This window comes from Chrysemys picta, chromosome 1 (assembly GCF_011386835.1).
Source record: "Chrysemys picta bellii isolate R12L10 chromosome 1, ASM1138683v2, whole genome shotgun sequence".
In the NCBI taxonomy this organism is placed as follows: domain Eukaryota; kingdom Metazoa; phylum Chordata; order Testudines; family Emydidae; genus Chrysemys; species Chrysemys picta.
The window spans coordinates 204,711,035-204,733,240 of NC_088791.1; the positions used below are offsets into that span (position 1 = coordinate 204,711,035).

The 22,206-nt window shown below is 41.8% G+C and overlaps 1 protein-coding gene across 18 annotated transcripts in view; it reads right to left on the reverse strand.

The window, feature by feature from the left end:
* Positions 1 to 22,206, reverse strand: part of SYTL5 (synaptotagmin like 5) — a 164,887-nt gene that overhangs the window by 98,438 nt on the left and 44,243 nt on the right. For 8 of the 18 annotated variants that reach the window (XM_065579088.1, XM_005294654.5, XM_005294652.5 and 5 more), the window contains exon 2: positions 745 to 1,246. The exons of 4 other annotated variants lie outside the window; for them this stretch is intronic. In XM_065579088.1, coding sequence (XP_065435160.1) covers positions 745 to 863 — 119 coding nt within the window. In that variant the 5' untranslated portion in view covers positions 864 to 1,246. Of the gene's footprint in view, positions 1 to 744; positions 1,247 to 10,737; positions 10,854 to 21,270; positions 21,449 to 22,206 lie in introns of those variants that run through there. 6 more of the 18 variants (XM_065579099.1, XM_065579067.1, XM_065579083.1 and 3 more) reach the window with 2 other exon arrangements.

Genomic DNA, 22,206 nt, shown 5'->3' on the forward strand with positions numbered 1-22,206 from the left:
TGCAGATTAGCCTTGCATGAAGAATATTCCAACTTAAGAAACAAAACAAAGAAACAACAAACCTACAGAATTCATTTCTGTGTATTAACAAAGAGGTACTGGATTTAAGTTTCCAATTACTCTGCTATCCAGAATATCATTCTCCCCAGTCTTATACCCTGTAGCTATGCATGCGTCACACACATTTACAAAAAGATGCATTAACTAGCATTTTCCTTCCACCTCCCACTTCCGCCACACTTCTATTTGCGTGAGACTAGAGGAGCAATTGTGCTGAAGTGCTAAAGTCACTCCTGAAATGCAGGACTCCCACATGGCAGTGAAGAGACCCTCAAGTCAGGCCCCAGTCTTAGGGTTGCCATCTTCATAATATTTAAAACCTGGACACTCCAGCAGGCATGCCAGAACCTCCCCTCTCCTCTTCCCCTATCCCCCAGCCCAGGGTCTCACCTGCGGAGCTGGGGCTGGGAGCTGCAGCTGCCTGACACAGGTAGGAGGCAGCCCCGGTTGAGTAGGGGCTGGAGCGGGTAATGAGCTGGTGCTTCCCCACCTGTAGTAACGGGACTTTGGGTGTCCAGTCAGCAGATGTGCCCGGACACTGTCAGGTCCCCTTTTCGATTGGACTTTCTGGTCAAAAACCAGGCACCTGGCCACCCAACCAAGTTTGCAATATTCTAAGAACAACTCAACCAAGAGAGAATGAAAAAAAAGCAATTTTTTACAAGAGGAATGTTAAAAGATTACCTTATCCTCTTATCTTCCACTTTTTTCAAATACTCATCTCTCTTCAGTACTCCCAGTATTGTTTCCCTCTCATGTTCCAACAAAAATGACAAATTGATGATCTCCAGGTTTTTTGACATGATTCTTCAATCGTGATTTTTCCAACAGTTGGGTTTTCTAGAGAATGAACTGTTTACTGCAAGTTTCAAAGGCACGTTTGTCACACGAGTACAAGATTTACAAGGTCACCACAGAGCCTGACAGAGAGTTCTTTATTAAATTAACCAGATTTCAAAAACATGTGGCCACGTCTTCCAGCTGCAGGAGAGAAAGGTTGCTGCTGTGTTCTCTACGAAATTCTCTCATTTTCCTGATTACAGAATGTTCATTGCATCTTTTCTGGTCTTCCTTGACATGCTCCAAGCCTTCAACCCACATTCACAGAAGGTGTCTGAGTTAATCTTTCAACACATCAACTGTTGTCTGAAGCCACCCAACAGCTGGATATTTAGATTCAAACTATCTGAAAGTCAAAAAGAAATAAAAGGAAGTGATTTTGACATTATCCTCGTCTCATCTAAGAGAAGCTACATTAAATAATGGTTTGGAAACAGCAGAAGAATCAATGTCTAACCACCTGCAGACTAACAGATTGCCCCTAGGGTCATCTATGGCCAGTGCTTTCTCTTTGCTACTATTTAGTCTCAAGTGTATGAATATCATCATGCAGGCGCCCCTCCTTGTGTAATTTCATTTGCAATTACTCTCTGGTTGTGGAAGTCCTGAATTTGCTAAACTCACTTTGGACTTGATTTTGCTATTCTTATAATGATTAGCACCAGGCCACACAAATATTCCACAGATTTCAGTGGGACTACTTGGATAGAAAGGTACTGCTTAAATGAGAGGAGGGATGGCAGAATTGGGCACGAGAGGTCTTCCTGTGCTCTAAGGATATCACATTTCTCTTCTTCCCTCTTCCTCCTTCTCCCCTTTCCCCTCCCCCCCCCAGCCCCACACAGTAGAACAGAACAACAAGAATCCTGAATGTCTATATCCGAGTACTAAACATACCACCGTTCCAAACACTTTGCCTCTGCTTCATGTGGTGCATGACAAGATAACTAAAATTTTAGGGCTGTTAACCTGGAAGTTCTAATTACTGTCTCACAAACTGGAACAGTGTCTCATTGAAGGAAGGCATAACTGATACAGAGCTTATTCATTTAAGATAGAAGTATATTTTTATATTTGTGAGAATCTTTTCAAAGGTTGATCTAGTCTGAGTGTGTTGGGAAAGTCTGATGTTGGAAGGGGATGAGAGGCTGGGTTCAAAGGAAACATGCAGAGCTGGTATACAGTACCTGCAGCTTTCCTTCCTCATTAAGCCTACTCTCCAGTCACTTTTGAAAGCTTCCCTTGCCTCTCTTGCATCTTCCATGTAAGCAAAAGGCCAATGGCAAGTGGTACGGAGGTGGAAGCAATACGAATGAAGTACAGCTAAAGTAGACAACAATTGACCTGAAGAAGAGCTGTGCGTGGCTTGAAAGCTTGTCTCTCTCTCACCAACAGAAGTTGGTCCAATAAAAGATATTACCTCACCCACCTTGTCTCAACAATAATAGGGATAGATAACCTAATGCTTCACCACCTAGTCACCACCAACGAAAGCAAAGCCACTATACAGTGTAACTGGACAAAATGAAAAATTCCTTTCCACTAAATTACTTAAATCTAGCAACAGAAATCCTGAAAAATTAGTGTTCAAGTGTGAAACCCCCCTTTCCCCCCCCCCCAGTTTGACGGTGAACTTACTAGTAAAGCAAGTAAATGTCACACTTTCAGGAGATTCTGCCTTGTACTGACTTCTGTTACCACTGGGATTACGTCTGACATTTCATAACCTCTTCTCAGAATGATGTTAAAAAACCCCACCTCAGATCAATGAAAAGCTTACATGAGCTATATACAGCTCCTGTACAGAATATTGCTTTTTCTCTGAAAGCAATTCAGTTGTAACATTACAACAGCAGTGTTTTTATGGGCTGAAAGTGCTGTAAAAAAAACCAAACACTGGATCTTAACAGTACTACTGTGATTCAAATAAATATATTATCATGACCCCTTTTGGGGGTGAAGAAAGTAAGACAAAGAGGTCAAGTGATGTGCCCAAGGCACACAGCAATTTAGCGGCAGAGTCAGGAATAGATTTCAGGACTGCCCCACTCCCATCTCTGTGCTTATCCCTCTTAGAACACGGGAAACAAATATTTGAATCATGGACCAGAATATCTCCTTTGTCCAGGTTTCAGAGTAGCAGCTGTGTTAGTCTGTATCTGTAAAAAGAACAAGAGTACTTGTGGCACCTTAGAGACTAACAAATTCATTTGAGCATAAGCTTTCATGGAAGTGGGCTGTAGCCCACGAAAGCTTATGCTCAAATAAATTTGTTAGTCTCTAAGGTGCCACAAGTACTCCTGTTCTTTGTCCAGATTGTGATTTTAAATATACCATAAAAATAAAATAATTTAAATATACTTTTAAGCAATTTCACAGTGATTAATAACAATATGTTTGATATGTTACTTTTAAGAGAAAAGCACCAAAAATGAACTGTTTCTTCTAATTTCCACTCTAAAGTGCACTTGAAGAAGCCTCTGCTCATGGTTGGCAGAAGGAGTAGCTGAAAAACATAATGCTGAGTTATGTACATAATTTGCAATTGCTGGATTCCACTTCAGCATCTATGCCTTGGCCATGCCCTACTTCTACCCTAACACATCCACTTTTCCTCTCTCTCAGCCAGACTCATTTCAGTGTGCTGGGAGTGCCTAAGTGTGCATCCACTGCTGAGTACTGTGCACATCTCCTCCTGCTACATGCAGGTGCTGAGCAAATGGTGACTGCTCATTCTTTGGTTCCCTATACTTCTTAGCAATACTCGGTAGCCAAAAAGACGGAGCCCTTTAAGAGCAATTACTTCTAACATACGAGTTGCATGTGCAAAGCAATATTGCAGTTCTTACAGGTGAACATAAAGCCATATTACTGTATTTGTGCAGCTGGGAGACTGGAAAAAAATATGGAAAAAAATCTACTTGCAAAGTGAATGTCCCATTACCAAGCTTAATCCCACAAGCAATTCTTTCCGGAAAGCCCAATTGAGCAAATCCTAAATCTAATTCAATTCAGTTTACAAACTGGGGAGTTCATAGATTCTAGGACTCGAAGGGACCTCGAGAGGTCATCAAGTCCAGTCCCCTGCCCTCATGGCAGGACCAAATACTGTCTAGACCATCCCTGATAGACATTTATCTAACCTACTCTTAAATATCTCCAGAGATGGAGATTCCACAACCTCCCTAGGCAGTTTATTCCAGTGTTTAACCACCCTGACAGTTAGGAACTTTTTCCTAATGTTCAACCTAAACCTCCCTTGCTGCAGTTTATGCCCATGGCTTCTTGTTCTGTCCTTAGAGGCTAAGGTGAACAAGTTTTCTCCCTCCTCCTTATGACACCCTTTTAGATAGCAGTTTTCAGGTATCATGTCCCCTCTGAGTCTTCTCTTTTCCAAACTAAACAAACCCAATTCTTTCAGCCTTCCTTCATAGGTCATGTTCTCAAGACCTTTAATCATTCTTGTTGCTCTTCTCTGGACCCTTTCCAATTTCTCCACATCTTTCTTGAAATGCGGTGCCCAGAACTGGACACAATACTCCAGCTGAGGCCTAACCAGAGCAGAGTAGAGCGGAAGAATGACTTCTCGTGTCTTGCTCACAACACACCTGTTAATACATCCCAGAATCATGTTTTAATATACTAATACTAGATATCACCGAAGATAGGATTCAGAGAAAAATTAGGCATTAATGTGGATAATGAGAACAAACATGATTACATTGGATAGGGTAACTCATGCCCACTACCAACTGACAGATCAGGTTCTACTCCCATGGGCAGGTTATCCATTTTGTAGTTGCTTACTCCTCTCTCAGAAGTGTCCACTGATGGTTACTTTCAGAAACTGGAGAGTGAACTGGATGGACCCCTGGTATGACAATTCCTGTGTTCATATCTGCCTATCTGCACTGTAAACTAGTGGGTTAATGCCATCTGTATCCTGCACAGAAACCATTACAGCTTTGTTTGTGAAGTCTATTGAAATTGATTTAGCTTGTGTTCCGGAACATCTTCTGGAATATTATAATATTTACCAAGTGGGCAGCTGAGCACAATTAACAGGTACATTATCCAGATTTAAAAGGTATTTGTAGTTAAAGTCTATTCTTGTGTAAAACCTACCATTGGTTAACTGTTCAGTGCCACATAGTTCTCCCATTACACAGCCGTAAAAGTTTCACTCTATTTGAAAACTGTTTTTGAATCTTTTACAGAAATAGTCTAGGGACAAATCCTTCAGTCCTTACTCATGAAAAAAATCTCCCTGATTTCAACAGTGGCTTTACCTGAGTAATGACTGCAGGATTTGGCTCCTGTTGATGTACGCGTCACCTAAAGTTACTGTTTTGCTCTGGTTTTATATTTACAAAATATTCTACCCTATACAAAAATTGTTAAACAACTTTTATAAAACACTATTCTCTTTCCTTCTTACCTACGGCCAAGATTATGGGCTGATTAATGCTGCAGCACAGGGAAATAAGGGGATGCAAGGCTACCTAGAAGCCCTGGTCATGGACATGGACCAGGACCAGGCACTAAAGAAATACAAATAACAAAACAAACAAAACAAAATAAATACCACCTGTGCCAATAGCCCTCATTGCAGGGGAAGGAGGAGGGGAACAGCAACCTCCTCGGGACCTCTATTCCTACCCCACTCTGGTGTGTGGGCAGAACCCGCAACACACGTATCAGTGCAGCTATGCCAGAAGAAATATTCTGTGCTAGGCAGAGTCAAAGTCTGCTTCCTGGTTTCCTTGCCACCAGCTTCAGTGGAAGGCGTTATCTGGACAAGATATAGGTTCTATCCCCCGAATCCCAAGTGGGAACAGGGAAACTGGGAAGTTTCTTGTGACCCTGTCACAATCTGGTTCCCGGGTTGCTCCTGGGATAGTGACAGTATTTAATTTGATTTACAAAGTCTTGGACAGTTCCACAATTGGAACCATTGGATTCAGCAGCCAGATCATTTTTCTGAACAGTAGGAACTCTGACCATACCAATTTACTGATGGACATCAAGGTCTCAGTTCAGCGAGGTATGTAAGCACATACCTAACTTTAAGCACACGAATATTCCCATTAGCCTCACTGCAACTACTCATGTGCTTTAAGTTGGAAGTCTACTTCAAGGCCTTAACACCTTGGGGGAGAGATAGCTCAGTGGTTTGAGCATTGGCCTGCTAAACACAGGGTTGTGAGTTCAATCCTTGAGGAGGCCATTTAGGAAACCAGGGTAAAAAAATCTGTCTGGGGATTGGTCCCATTTTGATCAGGGGGTTGGACTAGATGACTTCCTGAGGTTCCTTCCAACCCTGATATTCTATGATTGGAGGCCGAGTAAGGAGTAACTAACTGCCATTGAGTCTAGTCTGGGTTTGATAGGTCCTGCAAGGGCCAGGGTTGAGGATTGTTTCATTTAGTATTTTCACCAGTGGTCTGGAAAACATACATTTGCCCAAGATACAAAGCAGTAGTAAATGATTGGGAGAAGAGAGAGAGAGTTCAAATGGAACAAGAATTAAAATAAAAGGAAATTTAAAAGAAGAAATCAGATTCAAGCTAGCGAGTTCTCCCCCCACAAAGGGAAGAATAAGTGAGCACAGTTAAATTCTGCAATTAACATTATCAATCTTTTATGACTTTTATATTTAGGTTTATTGAATCACAAACTTTTAATGTCCTGGTTTTTAAACTCAGACTCTGCTCACTTACAAACGCTTGGGTTTGGCTACAACTAGAGTGTTCTAATAATGTTTTAGATAAACACATCTGTTGGCAAACTTAGGGTTAGATTGCAGCTAAATGATCTACCCTGAGTATGGAGCAGCAGGAAGTAGTGCTGCCCTGGAGCAGCTCAGTCACGATCTGCCCTCTTGGTCTCCCTTGCTTCTCCTGGGAGTTGGGGGAAGTAAACCGTACCAGGCTTACCCCGGCCATAGTCCAGTCACCCAGCTTGCTGGTGCAGCAATGTTGACAAGCACTTTGAGGGGTGGAGGCAAATGTGGGGCAGAGGGGAAGCAATGAACCTAGGCTCCACCCAGTCCACACCCTCCTTCACTCCTCCACCAGGCACAAGGTGGAAGTAGCAGCTCTGTCTCTCCTCCTGTGCTGCAACCACTAAGGAAGCACTTTACACTCCAGTGTATGGCTATTGATGATAATTGATGTCCCTGAAATTGGACAAAGAGTCTGAGTATGTCCTAGTGAGTGAACCTGCTATTGGGTGAGACTAGCGGCGTGAGCTGAGGGATGTGCTGCCCGCCACTTCCCGCAGCCCCCATTGGCCTGGAGCAGCAAACCACAGCCAGTGGGAGCCGCGATCGGCCGAACCTGCGGACACGGCAGGTAAACAAACCAGCCCGGCCCGCCAGGGGCTTTCCTTGAACAAGCGGCGGACTGGCTTTGAGAACCACTGATCTAAGCAACTCTAAGATTCTCTTAAAATGTTTGTTGAGCTTTTATTAGGCAGCCCCATGGCTGGGTATCTTGCAGTTATCTTCATCTCAAGTGGAATAGAGATTTCACACTAAGCCAGCCAGAGGATTTGGTCGTTTTCTAGATGACAAATTAGGATACAAGGAGGGATGTGAAGTCCCCCACAGATTGGGCTTGGTTTTATTTTACCTTTTCTTTGGGCCAGAGCCTCCATTTCATGGACCAAAGAGCTGTGTCTATCTACCTGGGGATTTCTGAGGCACTAGGAAAGAAGGTGGAACCAGCAGAGTGGCAGAATGGCAAACTAGAAATTGGCAGGCCTTTCAATTTGTTTTTGTTTTTTTAGAGGGGAGGAGTAAAACAGCAGCTCACTTTAGCTATTAATACATACTTCCTGTTAGCCACACCTCTGCTGTGCTGAAAGGTAATTTCTGGAGTATGGACCCTTCCACTGTAAGGCTGTAGTTAGAAAAATAGGCTTCAGTGTAAGGTTTTGTAAATGAAATGTCTTGCACAGCCACACAAATATTTGCATGCATACATGACAACATATGCTGCATTCTTTATGTTGGCATGTGTCCACAGAGATCACATGGGGGGGAGCAGTGGCCCACTCCCCACAAAAGGAGAAACTTGACCCATGCAGATGAGAGTTTAAAAAGCCAGTACTCAGTAGAGAAGGATATGCTACTGGAATGAAGGTGTGCAATCATGGGCAGTCACAATAATCAAGACATAATGGTCCCCCAATCTCTTCCCCATAAGCTCCTTGACCAGAAGTGGATGATGAGTAGCTCCTAGTGGGGAAGGATAGCTGGATGTGCTATTGCCCCTACCCACCACCACCAGAGACTTTTGAGGTTCTCCCCCCAGGACAGAGTTTTGAGGGATAGGAAAGAGAATGAGGGAGAAGCAGGGACAGTCCCAGGGTATGTCTACATTGGAGCTGGATTTGTAGTTTTCAGCTCAAGGAGACATATCCTCACTAACTCTGATCGAGCTAGCACACTAAAAATAGAAGTGTAGGCACAAAAGTGCGAGCAGCAGGAGGGGCTCGCCAGCCCAAGTACAATCCCGTTTGAAATGCTAGGTACATACTTAGGTGGATAGCCCCTCCCATCACATGTGCTGCCACAACTCCACTTCTATTTTTAGCACCCTTGCTCACTCAGACATACCCACTGATCTGGGATTTCCCAGGTCCCCGTGTCCAAAAAATTAGGAGTAGGCAAGCAACTCCATGCATTAGTGTGGGCAGCAGCAAACAAAGCCTAGCTCTCCCCAGCAGGCAGAATGTTACAGCTCAATCATCTCTGAGCCAACTCAGAGAGAGAGAGAAGGCAGGGACAGTCCAAGGGCCATTGAGAGCACCCCCTGGATGGACGGGGTATGTGGTGTGGTGATTACCCCCATAGTTAGCTTCCATCTTCAGAGAGACAAGTTTAAACAAGAGTGGCTGCTTCATGCAGAAGATTCTGCGGTGGGAAGCAGGATGAAGCCTACCCAAATCCCCACAGAGGTGAGACAAATGCCTTCCCTTACTGAAGAAGGTAAGGAACAGCCAAGCGTTACTGCGGCTAAGACCCCAGCCGAAAGTGGGGATATTAAGGCAGTACTGCCTAGTATATGATTCCTGTTCAATTTCACACTCTGGGTGGTCACCTCAGGATGAGTATTTTGCACTTGGAAGTCAGCTGCCTCTTCAGTCATAGCCAGACCCATTTATTATTAAAGGCAAATTAAGAGATGTGGGTTTTACTGAGTGCTGGAGAATTCCGTAATCAGTGCAACGATTTTGTTTGTTTGTTTGTTTTTTGGAAGGAATGATTGGATGTCAGATTCAGACCTGAAAGTTGACTGCAATGCAATGGGAGGCATCAGGTCTTGCACAAAACAAAACATTGCCTCCATAAAAAGCAGCAGCTGTTGGTCCCTGTTATTAGGATTAGCATGATCCAAACCTACCTTTCAGCACATAACACACCACCACGGGCCATTCCAGGAATGGAATTTTGTGGACCTAGACCCTTTCCTCCCACAATCCCCAGAGAGAACAGACAAGTTGTCCCACAACACCCTGCAAATGTGAGTACAGAACAGCACAGTGAATTGTAGTGCTATGAATCCTGGGATACCTGCCCAGAGAGCTGTATTTCTTCTCATGGCGAAATGCAACGGATATGTGGGGAATGACAGCACAATGATGTGGTTGCATTATCGTGGGTTACATGGATTAATTTACCCCATGATTTGCATGCAGTAAAGATACAGCCTCAGACAAGTTCTTAGCCACCAGAGGAGCCACCAATATTTACAAATACAACTGCACATGTGCTTATATACAAAATTAATCAGGAATCTCATTTGCATTCCAGAACTCCCTCACCTAAAATCTCCCATGTTTCTTGGGTAAAGACCCTCTGGATTCTAGGGGAATATATGAAGGGGGAGCAGGATGAAAATGTAGTCCTGATGAACTCTCTCACTGTCACCACTATCAAACAGCTCTTGTTATAAAATATCCCTCCTGCTTCTAAACCATTGTGATTATTTACTTAGAAGTCTGTGCGTATTCAATGACTTTATGATACAGCATCACTGACTATGTTTTTGGTATGCACACTAACATGGCAGTACTGGAACTTGGGTGTCAAAACTAAGGCAGCACGCCTTCACTTTCACTGAGGCCAGACCTACATTGCAAATGTTGCCTGGACAGTAACGTTGGTTAGGGGTGTGATATCTTACATTTCTATACCGGCAAAAGCCCTTGTGTAGATGCAGTTAACAGCAAACTCACTGCATTTGTGGAAATGGTATAAGCTATACAAGTAAAGTCACTCTTTTGCCAGTATAAGCTGCATCTCCACTAGGAGGGGTTTGCTGATATAGCTATACCAGGCAAACCTTTTCTAGGGTACACTAAGCCTGAGCTATTCATACAGAGCTTGAGGGGCTCTTTCATTCCACTTCGATCTATCAAGAAAGAACTAGAGCCCATTCTTGAACTTTTCTACATTTTGATGTAATTCCTAACACCAATAACGTAACATGCTGGCTTTGACACTACAGTACTAAGGGCACCGATACAGAAATTAACTTTCTAGACTCCAGTTAAAACACAGCAAGTCTGTATACACTCCAGACTCACTCACTGGGAAGTCAAAAAATGATATCTAGAACTAGGATAACATAATTAGCTAACCTCTCAAAAAGCACACCATGTCAACAACTATCTATTTGTTTAGGACTTTTGCCTCTTTCTCACAATCCAGGCCAACATACAATTCTACACAAGAGAAAGAAAGGACTGTCACTGTCATTTCTAATAAATGCCCGCAAAATCATTAAAGTTATATACCATACTAAGAACTTTAACACATGTAAATCTTACCTTTTTTAAAGTGTAGCGGCTGGCTCACCTGTTTTTCTGTTCTAACTGTGGAATACTGCTATAGGTACAGAATGCTATATACAGGAACTAGAAAAACCAGCCTCACTTCCCCCAACAATCTATTTGCACAATGCACACACCCAGCTGTGCAACGTAATGTTTGCCAGAAGCAGTCATTCAGCTACCAAAGTACCAGGAAATACTTGTTGTACTAACCCACTGAGTTTTCAAAGGAACTAGAAGTGGCTTCTTCCTTTAAGAGCCCATTTGGCAAACTCTGAAGTGAAGTGGCACAGTACCTGTCAGAGGAGAATTATTAATTTCTTGAAACAGCAACTGGGTTAATGGGACACAGATCCCTGACTGGGGCCTCCAGGTGTTACCATAATATAAATAATAAAACTAAGAGTTACTACTTCTTTCTTTTCAAGAGACTCTGACATGGGCTTTGAGTCCTTTATATGCAGCATGGGGAAGAAATACAGACTGACAACATTTTTACTAAATTAATTAAAATACCATGCAGTCATCTGGCAGTAACTGGCAGTAACATTATTTGAAATTGTTAAAAGTACAGAATAAAGTTCACTCGTGTTAACATTACTGCGTTACTATGAATAAAAGCCCATAAAGGTATGCTGAAACCTCCAACTTCTTAAATGAGTATCACCTACTGTAGTTAAGTATTATACATTCTAGCAGTATGTTTGAGTTCAAAATAATAAGAAAGTCTCGCATCACATTCATCATGCCAACATAAGCATAACTTGGAAACTGTTCTTTTAGATCAGGAATAATGCCAACTTTCTCACACGGTCTTGGCAAAGCTCTTCCCATTTACCTACAAGATGACTGCTCTTTCCATAATCAGAACCAAAACCCCACAGCGGTGCCTAATTTCCAGCACAGGGGTGTACATATATGTAATAAAGTTTCAATAGTAATAATGTTTGAAGATTTAGAGTGCTCTGTTAGTGGCAATTAATTCTAACGCATCCCACTTTACAGCTGGAAAAAGTAAACACAAAGGTTAAGTGACTTGCCCAAGGCCCATATTAATGACAGAGCTGAGACTGAGCACAGTTCCTGACTCCTAGCCACTTGTTCACTCAGCTAAACTCTGCAGCCTCTACAGTATTGCCATGTGCTTATTTGGAGCTATTATTTTAAGGCTTCCAAAGGTTTCACTAGAAACACACAAAACCCACTACAGACACAACCAACTGTTCAGTTCCAATGCAGGACTTCAACCCTACTCAGCTTCAAAAAACATCACAGTACAGTTTAGCGTATGAATTGAGTATATATATTTTGACAGTGCAATTTTAAAAAATACAATTTAGATAAACAGTAGTAAACTGGAGCAGTTCTGTATTACTGTGTTCAGAGTACCTACATATGTGACTAAATATTATGGAGGAGGGTTCCTAGTTGCTTTGGAACCAAAGGACACTATTTACAGAATCTATTGTGATATGAATAATTTTAGTATTTGGGACACTGAACACACACAGTGAATGCCAATTAAACAAGCTAAAATATCCAAAGAACTTGGGGGTGGGGGTAGGGGTAGGGGGAAGAAATCTAATACCTGAGCTGACATTGCCATCAACTTTATAACGTCCTCCTCCTCTGAGCATGTCTGCCTCTGAAAATTAATACAATTCTCACAGCCTTGCCACCCATCTAGATGCCTCAGCTTCTGGATACACAAGTAATTCCATTCCCCCCAGATGGAAACGCCCTTCTCCATCGATGGCCAGCAAAAAGGCCATACCCACTTCCGACTGAAACTTGAGGGAATATCTACACAGCAATTAAATACCCATGACTGACCTGGTCAGCTGACTCGGACTCTCAGGGCTCAGATGCAAAACTGCAACGTAGCCATCCAGGCCCCAGCCAGACCCTAAGCTCTAGGACCCCGCAAAGGGGGAGCCTGAGCCCAAATGGCAGTTTTTAGTTCTGCAGCCCAAGGTCCCCAAGCCCGAGTTAGCTAACCCAGGTCAACTGCAGGTGTTTAACAGCTGTGTGGATGTACTCAGTGACCCAGGCATTCCGGAGCTCCAGATTGGATTACTGTGTTCACTCTGCCTATCTAGCTGTGTTGGGAGGAGGGGAGGAAGCTACAGTTGGTTCACACCACAGCAGCCCATCTGCTCAGCTAAGACAGGCCATTCAGAGCTCATCACTGCAACACTCTGCTCTCTTCATGGTCTCCCCAATTAACACTGGTCAAATTCCAAGTTTTAGCCCTCACTTTCAGTGTCCTCCACAGATGCGGCCCAAGATACCTGAGGGATGACCTCACCCTTGTGCTCATGACCCCCATCACAGCGACAATGGAACCATCAATGTTAGAGTGAAACCCTGCAGCTCTACAGAGGACAGAGTTTTCTAGGTCACCGGCCACGAATCTGGAACTCAATCCTAGGAGACAGCAGGACGACCATGAACCGTCAGCTCTTTCAGAACAAAATCCAGTCTTCGCTTCTTCAACCCAGCCAAACAAACAAACGCAGTCATGTGCAGGAGGTAGATATATCTGTGTGTGCACCCTTCATCATTCTGGGAGGTGCCCAGACACCCCAGTGTTTTAAGAACTTAGACAAGCAGCACCAAGATCCTTGGTCCCATTGAGCCACCTGAGCAGCTCAAAAGCAATGGAAAGTCACTGGAACTGGCCAGCTGGCAATTCCCCTCCCATAAAGGTAGTACTGAACCAGCGATATCCCACCCATGGCCTCTGGCCTGGGGAGCATCAGGGACACAACTAGGAAGAAAAGGCACATGTGGAGTGCTGTTGTGCTCCAAAGATCCAGGGCTGGTGAAACAATCCTTTCAGAGCCATTAATAGCTGACGGCCGTTAGAACAGCCTTGAGGGACTGAACTAACTCCTAACAGTCCCAGAGGCAGTGGGGACCCACTGGTGATATAAAGCCACCTTTGTGAGCATGTCCCCACCACCAGTTTCTCAGCAGAGTGCAGCTCAGCCAAACCAGACGCCCAGGTCATAGATTTCACACTGAAATACACTAAGCCTGGCTTGAGTTTTGCCTTTGTAATGAAGCTTGAAACCAAACAAAACTCTAGTTTCATTATCTAAGTACTGCCCAGCTTTAACTGTTACATTTAAAAGCAAAGTAGGCGGTGGGGAGGGAATCCACAAAGTGACAATTTTTCTCCTTTTGTTTTGCTCACCACTGAGTAAATAGAGTTCATTTTACTGGCTGAATATTCAACAAAAAGAGACTGCGTATCTCATAATGCAAATGAAAACAAATTCAATGTCTGCTTGTAAAATTAAACAAAAAACAAAAACTATCACCACCATAAAATGAAGGAAGAAAAAATGTTTTTCATTTGCTATTGCAAAGCAAAAGAACATCTGTGTGATGTGAAATCACCCAGAAAGAAAAAGCTTAGGAAATGAGTCACCTCAATTTTATCATTTTGCTTGCAGCACTTGTTAAAGCAGCATTTATAAAGGGCTCCAGCTTACCTTGTTATGTTTAAACTATATCCTGTCTCTTGTCACTTTTTGTGATGAAATGCAAATGCAAATGCAATGAATTTCACTCTGGAAGGGGGTAGATTTAAAACAACACCATGATGCACAGCTTGTAGGAACATTCTGTTCAACAGCCTGCAGTATATCTGAAATACCAATGGTTAAAAATACTAATCAGATGTAGGGGTTATAATTCTAATCAGCAAATGGAGTTTGCTGATATTGAATAGTTTACTTGAAAGTACACATAAGGGCCCCTCCTCATATTAAAACCAGAGTTTTAGTTCGGCCTTTGGCAGTTAGAATTTACTATTTGATAATAACTTCACTTGGGTTGGAAAATAAGCAACAAGTACAATAATATGGAACTTTCTGACAGATTCCCTTCTAAATTTTGTTGAGTTTTCCCCACGATACCCCTATAGTACTCCGAATGTAGAGAAAAAGTGAGGGTATACTGTATATTATAGTCTGAGATGATTTGGTCCAATGGATAGGGCACTGTGCTGGGATGCAGGAGATCACCACCAGGTCAGCCACTGACCTGCTGTGTGGCCATGAGAAAGTCACCTGACTTTTCTGTAGCTCTGTTTCCCCACTCACTGTTTATCTGTCTTGTCTATTTAGATTGCAGGCTGTTCTGGGCATGGATTATCAATTACTATGTGTATTTGTACAGTGTCTTGCACAATGGGATCCCAATCTATTTAGTGCCCCTAAGCTTTACTGTAATACTAATAACAGGAAGGTGTTTGACATGATGTACAGCTTGTGCAGTAAAACCAGAGAGGAGAATTACATTCTTTATTTAACAAGGTTCTTCCATCTGCTCTGTTGTGAAAGACGCCTGTTTCATTCAATCAGCCAATCACTTACTGCAGAAGCTAAAATAAAGACGATTTCTTTGACCATAACAGAATGGTTTCTAAAAGTAGTAAGTAGAGTTGGTCAAACATTTTCTGACAGAACAGTTTTCTGTCAGAAAATGCTGATTGGGTTAAATTAAACTTTTAGTGGGAACATATTGAGTTAATCAAAATTTTCAATGGGAAATTATCAAGACAGTTCATTTCAACTTTATCATTTTGACTTTTATGTCATAATATAAAAGTCAAAATGTTTCAACTAATACAGTCAAAACAAGAAGTTTTGATCTTATCAAAATATTTCACAAAAAATTCCAAGATTTTAACTTTTTGTTCCAATTCAGGCTGAAATTTTTCATGTGAAAACTTCAATTTTGCCACACAAAAAAAAAAAATAAAAGATTTTCTATTGGGAAAATTGAAATGATGGCTACCCCCCTTCCACCTGGAAGACTCTTATCAATTTCACTTTCTGCCTCCAGGGAGAAAGTGAAATTGACAAGAACTTTCCAGGTGGGCAAGGAGCCAGCCAAAAAAATCCATTTCAGTTCTCCTGCAATGGAATTTTTCCAAATTTGTCCCACAAAGAATGTCATTGTTTTAATTTTTTTTTTTTATCCCAGTCAGGACAACACTTTTCCCCAAAAACCCTGAAATTTTCCCTGGGATGGAAATTCCATTTTTCAGCCGGCTCTAATACTCCCTTTCAAAACCAGAAGCTTGTAGTTACAAATATTTAAGAACTTGAAGAAAGATTCCCATAAATATGTTCCTGCAGAAGAGACAGTACTATCTGTTTTCAGCTAGGATGTAAACGGTGAAACCTTTCTCCACATATGCTGATATTTCTCAAGTCAGAATTAATGAGAACCAAGTATAAAAAATGATTCATCAATCCCATTACAAAATCTCAGCACACTGTATAGAGGAACTAAAGAGATTATTTTTATCTTCAGGGCGATCAGTAGAAATGCTACAAAGAATATAAGCTACAGTAGTTTTAATACTCATTTTGAATTTGAACACGATGCCAGTTTATGATAATTTTCAAAACACATAAAGGTCAAAGGCAGGACAGAGGCTGGGGAAAAAAGCTGGAATGGAGTCTTTATCTCCAAACACACATTAAGAATAAGTTAACTGACAGATTTAAGTGCGATTTCAACATCTTAGAGAGGTCAAGTAGACAATATTTAACCCTGCAATCATAAGTCATTTTTTGGTTATTACTTGTTTAACCTATCGAATTGTCATGTTACAACCAGCAGACACCACTTGTGGCACATTTCTTTTAGTGAAAGTTGTTGTAAAATTGAGTAACAATTGTAGAAAGATGCCAAGGGTACAGATTACCAACTAGAAAACAAAAAAGATTTATTCTGACTACAGGAGAAGAGACGAATTAGCCAATCAAAAGAATTAAATGAAAGTACAGTTCCATATTTATCCATTGTAGAATTCAAAGTTATGTCCAGCTAGAACTGCAATTATTTAATTAATTTGGAATTTCTACTACCCTTCAACTGTAGCAGTAATATAGGCACTGTTTTCTAACTAGGGGGGCAGAGGGGTTTCCACATGGCATTAGAAAATACCAACTAAAATTATTCTGATTGAATTTCTTTTATATTGAGGCAATGGAACTATGACAATTATTTATTAGAAGAGAATTGTGCAATATGATATTTTGGAAGTTGCATGTGATTATGTAAATAGAACTATAACAACACATAGGTGCAAGTTTCTAAAATTAAGTCTATGCCTGCAAACTTAACTGTGGCATTCCCTTACTTGACTGCCTAACCATACAACCATAACATTTCTTTAATGGATCTATTGGTATAACATTGTGTAGTATGTTGGCTCCTAGACAATGGCAGGATCCAGTTTTTAATGGGCTTTAACATTGTACACGTGGTATTTTTAAGAGTCTTATCAATTCTCCAGAAGAGATTTACTACATAGGCACAAGGTTTGTGTATCAGCAATAACAATAAAATATGTAAGATAGGAGACTATTAGGAAGTTTAATTATCCTGTTGCTTCTCTCATTAAAAAGAAACAGCTTTTATCTTGCTGAAGTCCTAAGCAATAAGGACCTGGTCCAAAGCCACTGAAGTCAAGGAAAGACTCGTTGAGTGCAAGGGGCTTTAGATTGGGCCCTAACAACAATAAATCATAATAAATAAAAGTCAGCTCATTTGCTTCAGCAGAACACTTGCTACAACATAATTAAGGCTATGATTATGTCAAAGATTTCATTGAGTGTAGCTTGTAATTACTCCCTCAAGGTGAGTCCAAAAGGCTAATGCTGACCCGTGGTGGACCCCCACATAGATCTGTGTCCTGAATGTTGGGTTGCAAGGCCAGGAACTAACAAGATCAGTATACACTGAACACTAGGATTTAAGTTTAGGGACTGTAGAGGAGAGCACCTGATAAGAGACACCACTATTCCATTTCAGAAGTGGGACAGTCAATACAGCCAAGTACAATGCTGTCCTGTCATATTTTCAAACTTCAAGGCAAAAGAGTGGGAGAGGAACAAAACTGTCTGGACGTCTTTAGTCTAAATCTCAGAATATCATAGCATCTGTCTGCAATCACATGACAAATGTACGGCTGCAGTCATCACTTGAGTAAAGTGTTTAAAACCCAGACACACTAAATTTTGAAGCTGGAAAAAATTCTTAAAAAAAGAACTTTTGGTAGGTACGCAGTTGGTAGCACATAATCTCAAAGTGGTACTGAATTAGCACTCCTGATTGCTGCCATGTGGAATTTACAATGCCTCTACTTCCATCACCAAATGATAGAGTAAGCATTGCTTCCACAGACCAGCTCCTGATCCTCCATGTTAGTCACCAACTGCTGAGGGGTGGGGAATTAATAGTATCATTGTTCTCCCAATAATTTAGATTTTAAATTTAACATTCCACTTTTCATGGGAAGCGTAAATAATAGTAAATGTTACCAAGTATACTTTTTTGAGAATTGAACGTTACATTTAATACTTGTGTTATTTAGGCTACAGAAATAGCTACTTACTTCCAGGCAGCAACTGTAAGGGCTAGTTTTAAAGCTAGATTTAGGTTTTGCTTATCCTTCAATAGTTTCCCAGGTCTACGCTACTAGAAACCTGAAATAAGAGACCCAAACTTTTTTTTTTTTTTTAGGGAAAGGATGATGTTAACGGAATCTGAAACCAAATCTGAATGTTGTGGCCACCCCTGATCTCTGCAATACCAAAACCTTGAATCTCAACACTGCCAAATTTTCAGGTTTGGGGGAGGAGAGAGGAAAAAGAAAGAGTCAAAGACCAGAGTCAAAATCTGGATTTTGCAGATCAGGCACCAGCTCAGAGTTAAACCAGGATATCCCTTTTAATATTTATGGAAAGCTGCACATCCATGACACTCTCTCACTTCCATTAAAAGGTTTTAATGTTAGACTGAAGTGAAAAATATGATTCCCCAATTCTTCTCTCTGCAGCTTGCACTAACCTCGTAAGACCACTACCCTGGCAGCACTCAGTCTGGCACCACTAACACAGAGGAGCAATAATGACACCATGATATCTCCTTAATATTTATTCCACTCTATATGCATCCGAAGAAGTGGGCTGTAGTCCACGAAAGCTTATGCTCTAATAAATTTGTTAGTCTCTAAGGTGCCACAAGTACTCCTGTTCTTTTTGCAGATACAGACTAACACGGCTGCTACTCTGAAACAAGACACCATGATAGAAGCACTGAAAGACATCATCAAAAGAAAAGAGGTGTGCTGCGGACACAAATGATGGAAGCACCAGTGACAGCCTCATGATGAAATGGAGCGCCTTTGTGGATGTTAGACCTATTGCTAAACTCCTCTGCATAAGCACACATTTTCTTCCTGCAGTGTTAACAGGTAGTTCTGCTATATGGGAGCTCCCAGACAGGAGTCAGTCGCTTTCTAATTCTTTTACCTGAACATGCATTTGCCTGCATAATTAGCATATATGTATGCAGAACTGGACAAAAAATGGCTTTAGAAAACTTGTGAAGTACAAAATTACAGGATACATAGGACTGAGTACTTCTTCTAAAGTAGGTTAATTTGTTCCCTTAAAAGTTAATAAAAGTAGAACCACCTCAAGAGGAAGAGTTTGATTTGATAGCAATATGCAGGTTTAGGACCCTCTTCCAGTTTTCCAGACACAGGGATTAGGTCCTATCTAGAACTGTTTTAAGTAGTATCATGAAAGTCACACGAACCAGAAATAAACCTGCTTGCATGGATCCCAAAGGTACGGAAAATAACTATACTTTGCATTGTTTATTTTTCATATAGGTAAAACACCTTATTTCTTTGAACGTGCATTGATATACGGTATCAGACATTTTAACAAGGGCTGTTCAACTTGCCCAGAACTTCAATCTTTACAGAAACTGGAGCAGGTGACCAGCTCCTTGGAAAGAACTCCCCACCCAGGACAACAATGCATTTAACTGGAACTGTCTGCTAGGTTTTTCCTCCCCCTTGATGAGGGAGGCATTAAATTGATTCTAAATCAGCTGATTCATTCTGCTTCAAACCCCATTATTCTGGAGGTAAATTTCTTTTGGCAGAAGAACACGCTGTTACTCAGAGCTTGTTGGAAAACTCACTAAACTAACATTTTAAAATAATATTTGCCTCTGGTTTGGTTTTCTAGCTCTGTTAAAAAGTAAAAAATGATTGATAACATATTTGTGGATGCACTCTAATACTTCAGCCTAGGAAGAAATAAGGCAATACTTTCCTATCAAACATGATGCTCCAAAGCCTGCCTATGAATACAGTAAAAATACACAGGTAACTTAACAAGACCTACCACATAGTTATTAGGGCAGATGTGCCCATAGTAGATTAACAATAAAGATTCCTCCAATCATATCAGTTCCCTGAACTTTTGAAGTAAAGATGGAAAGAACTAGCTGGTAAATGCAATCTCCTTATCATAGGTTATTCTGCTCAGTCAGAAAAGTGGATTGTGCACCAGTCGTCAGTTTCCTGAGGTTTGTTGCCAAGAGAGGAGAGTACTCTTATGCTTAATAAGGCGATTCTGAACATTTATCTCCAGGTAAGGCAGCTCAGGTTAATAATACTGGCTCTGTATAAAGCAGCCACAGATCCAGTTCTTGACATAGAAACAAAATATATACACCAATGAAAAAAGTGAAAAAGTTATATACTCTTGACTCATTCTGTAGGGCCCTAATGTCTCCAACATAAGGTTGTGAGCTGTCCTGTAGAAGCACATACAGACTTGGCATCTCCTTGCATACATTGTGTAAACAAGAAAGGAACAATGAGAAATTTGGAAGCAGCTGTTAAGGAGTATTTGGGACATCGCAGGGGTTATAATGGTGCCTGGCATCTTTGATCTGAGCCCTCTCTGTTCAGAGTGTATCCTTCAGTGACACAATGGTTCCTGTCCAAAGGAGAGACTGCTACCCTCTTCATGCTTGTGGCCAGTGACAGGCTACCACTGACCTGCCTCCTTACAGGACGTTGATAGCATTTGCCTTAAAGGCATCAGCCAGTGCTCTTTCAATCCACAGTAGCCCAGGCAAAGCCAATTTGTTGTATTTTAAAGACATAACAGAAAAAAAATTAAACTCCAGCTGCCTAGCAGAACACCTAGAGAAAGATCCTGCAAACTTTTCTATAAAATCTTTAGTTACATAGAAAATAAAAAAGGTTATATTTTATATAACCTAGAATGGATAAAGTGGTTCCCCCTAACTCTGCTCCGAGAAGCCACGGAATGTTATGTCTGCCTCCTAAACTCAGTCTTCCCCCCCACCCCCAGAGTTCAATCCCCTAAAGACCTTTCTGATCTTTATACATGAAATCAAAAATTTATTTCCTTTCCCCAGCACCACTGTACATTTTAACTTAATCAAAATGTATCATCTGGGGATGTTTATGTCCTGTCAGTTACATATATATTTATTAAGTCATGCCCAGTTCATAATGTTTTCTCTCTCCAGAGCTATAATTCTCAGATGTTGGAGATGGCCTTATATAGCCTCCAGCAGGCCTTTCATAGTCTCCTATATGTAAGGCCACAAAAGGAGCTCTCAACAGTGGACCCCCCACTCAGGCAAGGAGAATCAAAAAGAGGTTACCAGGATCCAAACTGACGAGGCGGTCAAGTTAGTCAGTGCCTAGACATCCAGATCCAGAAGAGTGTGGAGAAGAAGTGCCAGCTGGGAGTCTTTGAGGGCCTTAGGTCAGAGAGCACAAAGCAGGACTGGTGCTTCCTATCTGTCTTTTGCTTGTGTCCCTCTGTGATGAGTCATCTCTGAGCCTCAGCTGGTGAGTGTTCTGAGCCTGATGAGTCATCCCTCAAGCCTCAGCTGGTGAGTCATCTGAGGTAATTACCTGAGTCGCAACATAGGCCAATGCCAATCAACCAACCAGGGCCCAGCCGATCCAAAAGCAGGGGCCTATCCAGGTGACCCCAAGGCAGCTATATAGACTCCTAATGGAAGCAGCCACTCCAGGCTGCTCAGTCACTACCTGTTGGGAGATTTCCCAGTTGCCTAGTAGTTCTGACAGACTGTTCCAGCCTGTGCCCATTCCTGCTCCCACTCCAACCTGCACCTGTTCCTGCTGCTATTCTGGCTCCAGCCTCAGCTGACTACTGGGCTATCCCAAGTCACTCTTGTGAGGAGATCTGCTTCCTCTTCTCTTTCCTTTCACCCTGACAGGCATCTGCAGTGACTTGTGGTGCCAAGACAGAAGCATCAGAGGACAGAACGAAAAGTGGTGCTGAGGCTAACTTCCAAAAGAAGAGTAGGTACCGAGGTGGGCTTTTCTTACATCAGCACCCAAAGCTACTGAGGCCTTCATAGGTAATGCCAGTTTGGTGTTTGGTGCCACTTCTGATTTAGCCAATGATGGTGCTGATGGGCAGTGCTGGGTAAAAGATTTGGTCCCAGCATAAGAGTGAAGAGATTCTGGTCTGTAGCCTCATGACAGAAGATGGTGCTGAGACCAGAACAACAAAGTACATCTTGGGTCCTGTGTCAAAAGAAGTTCGGATGAAGGCTGGTCTTGGT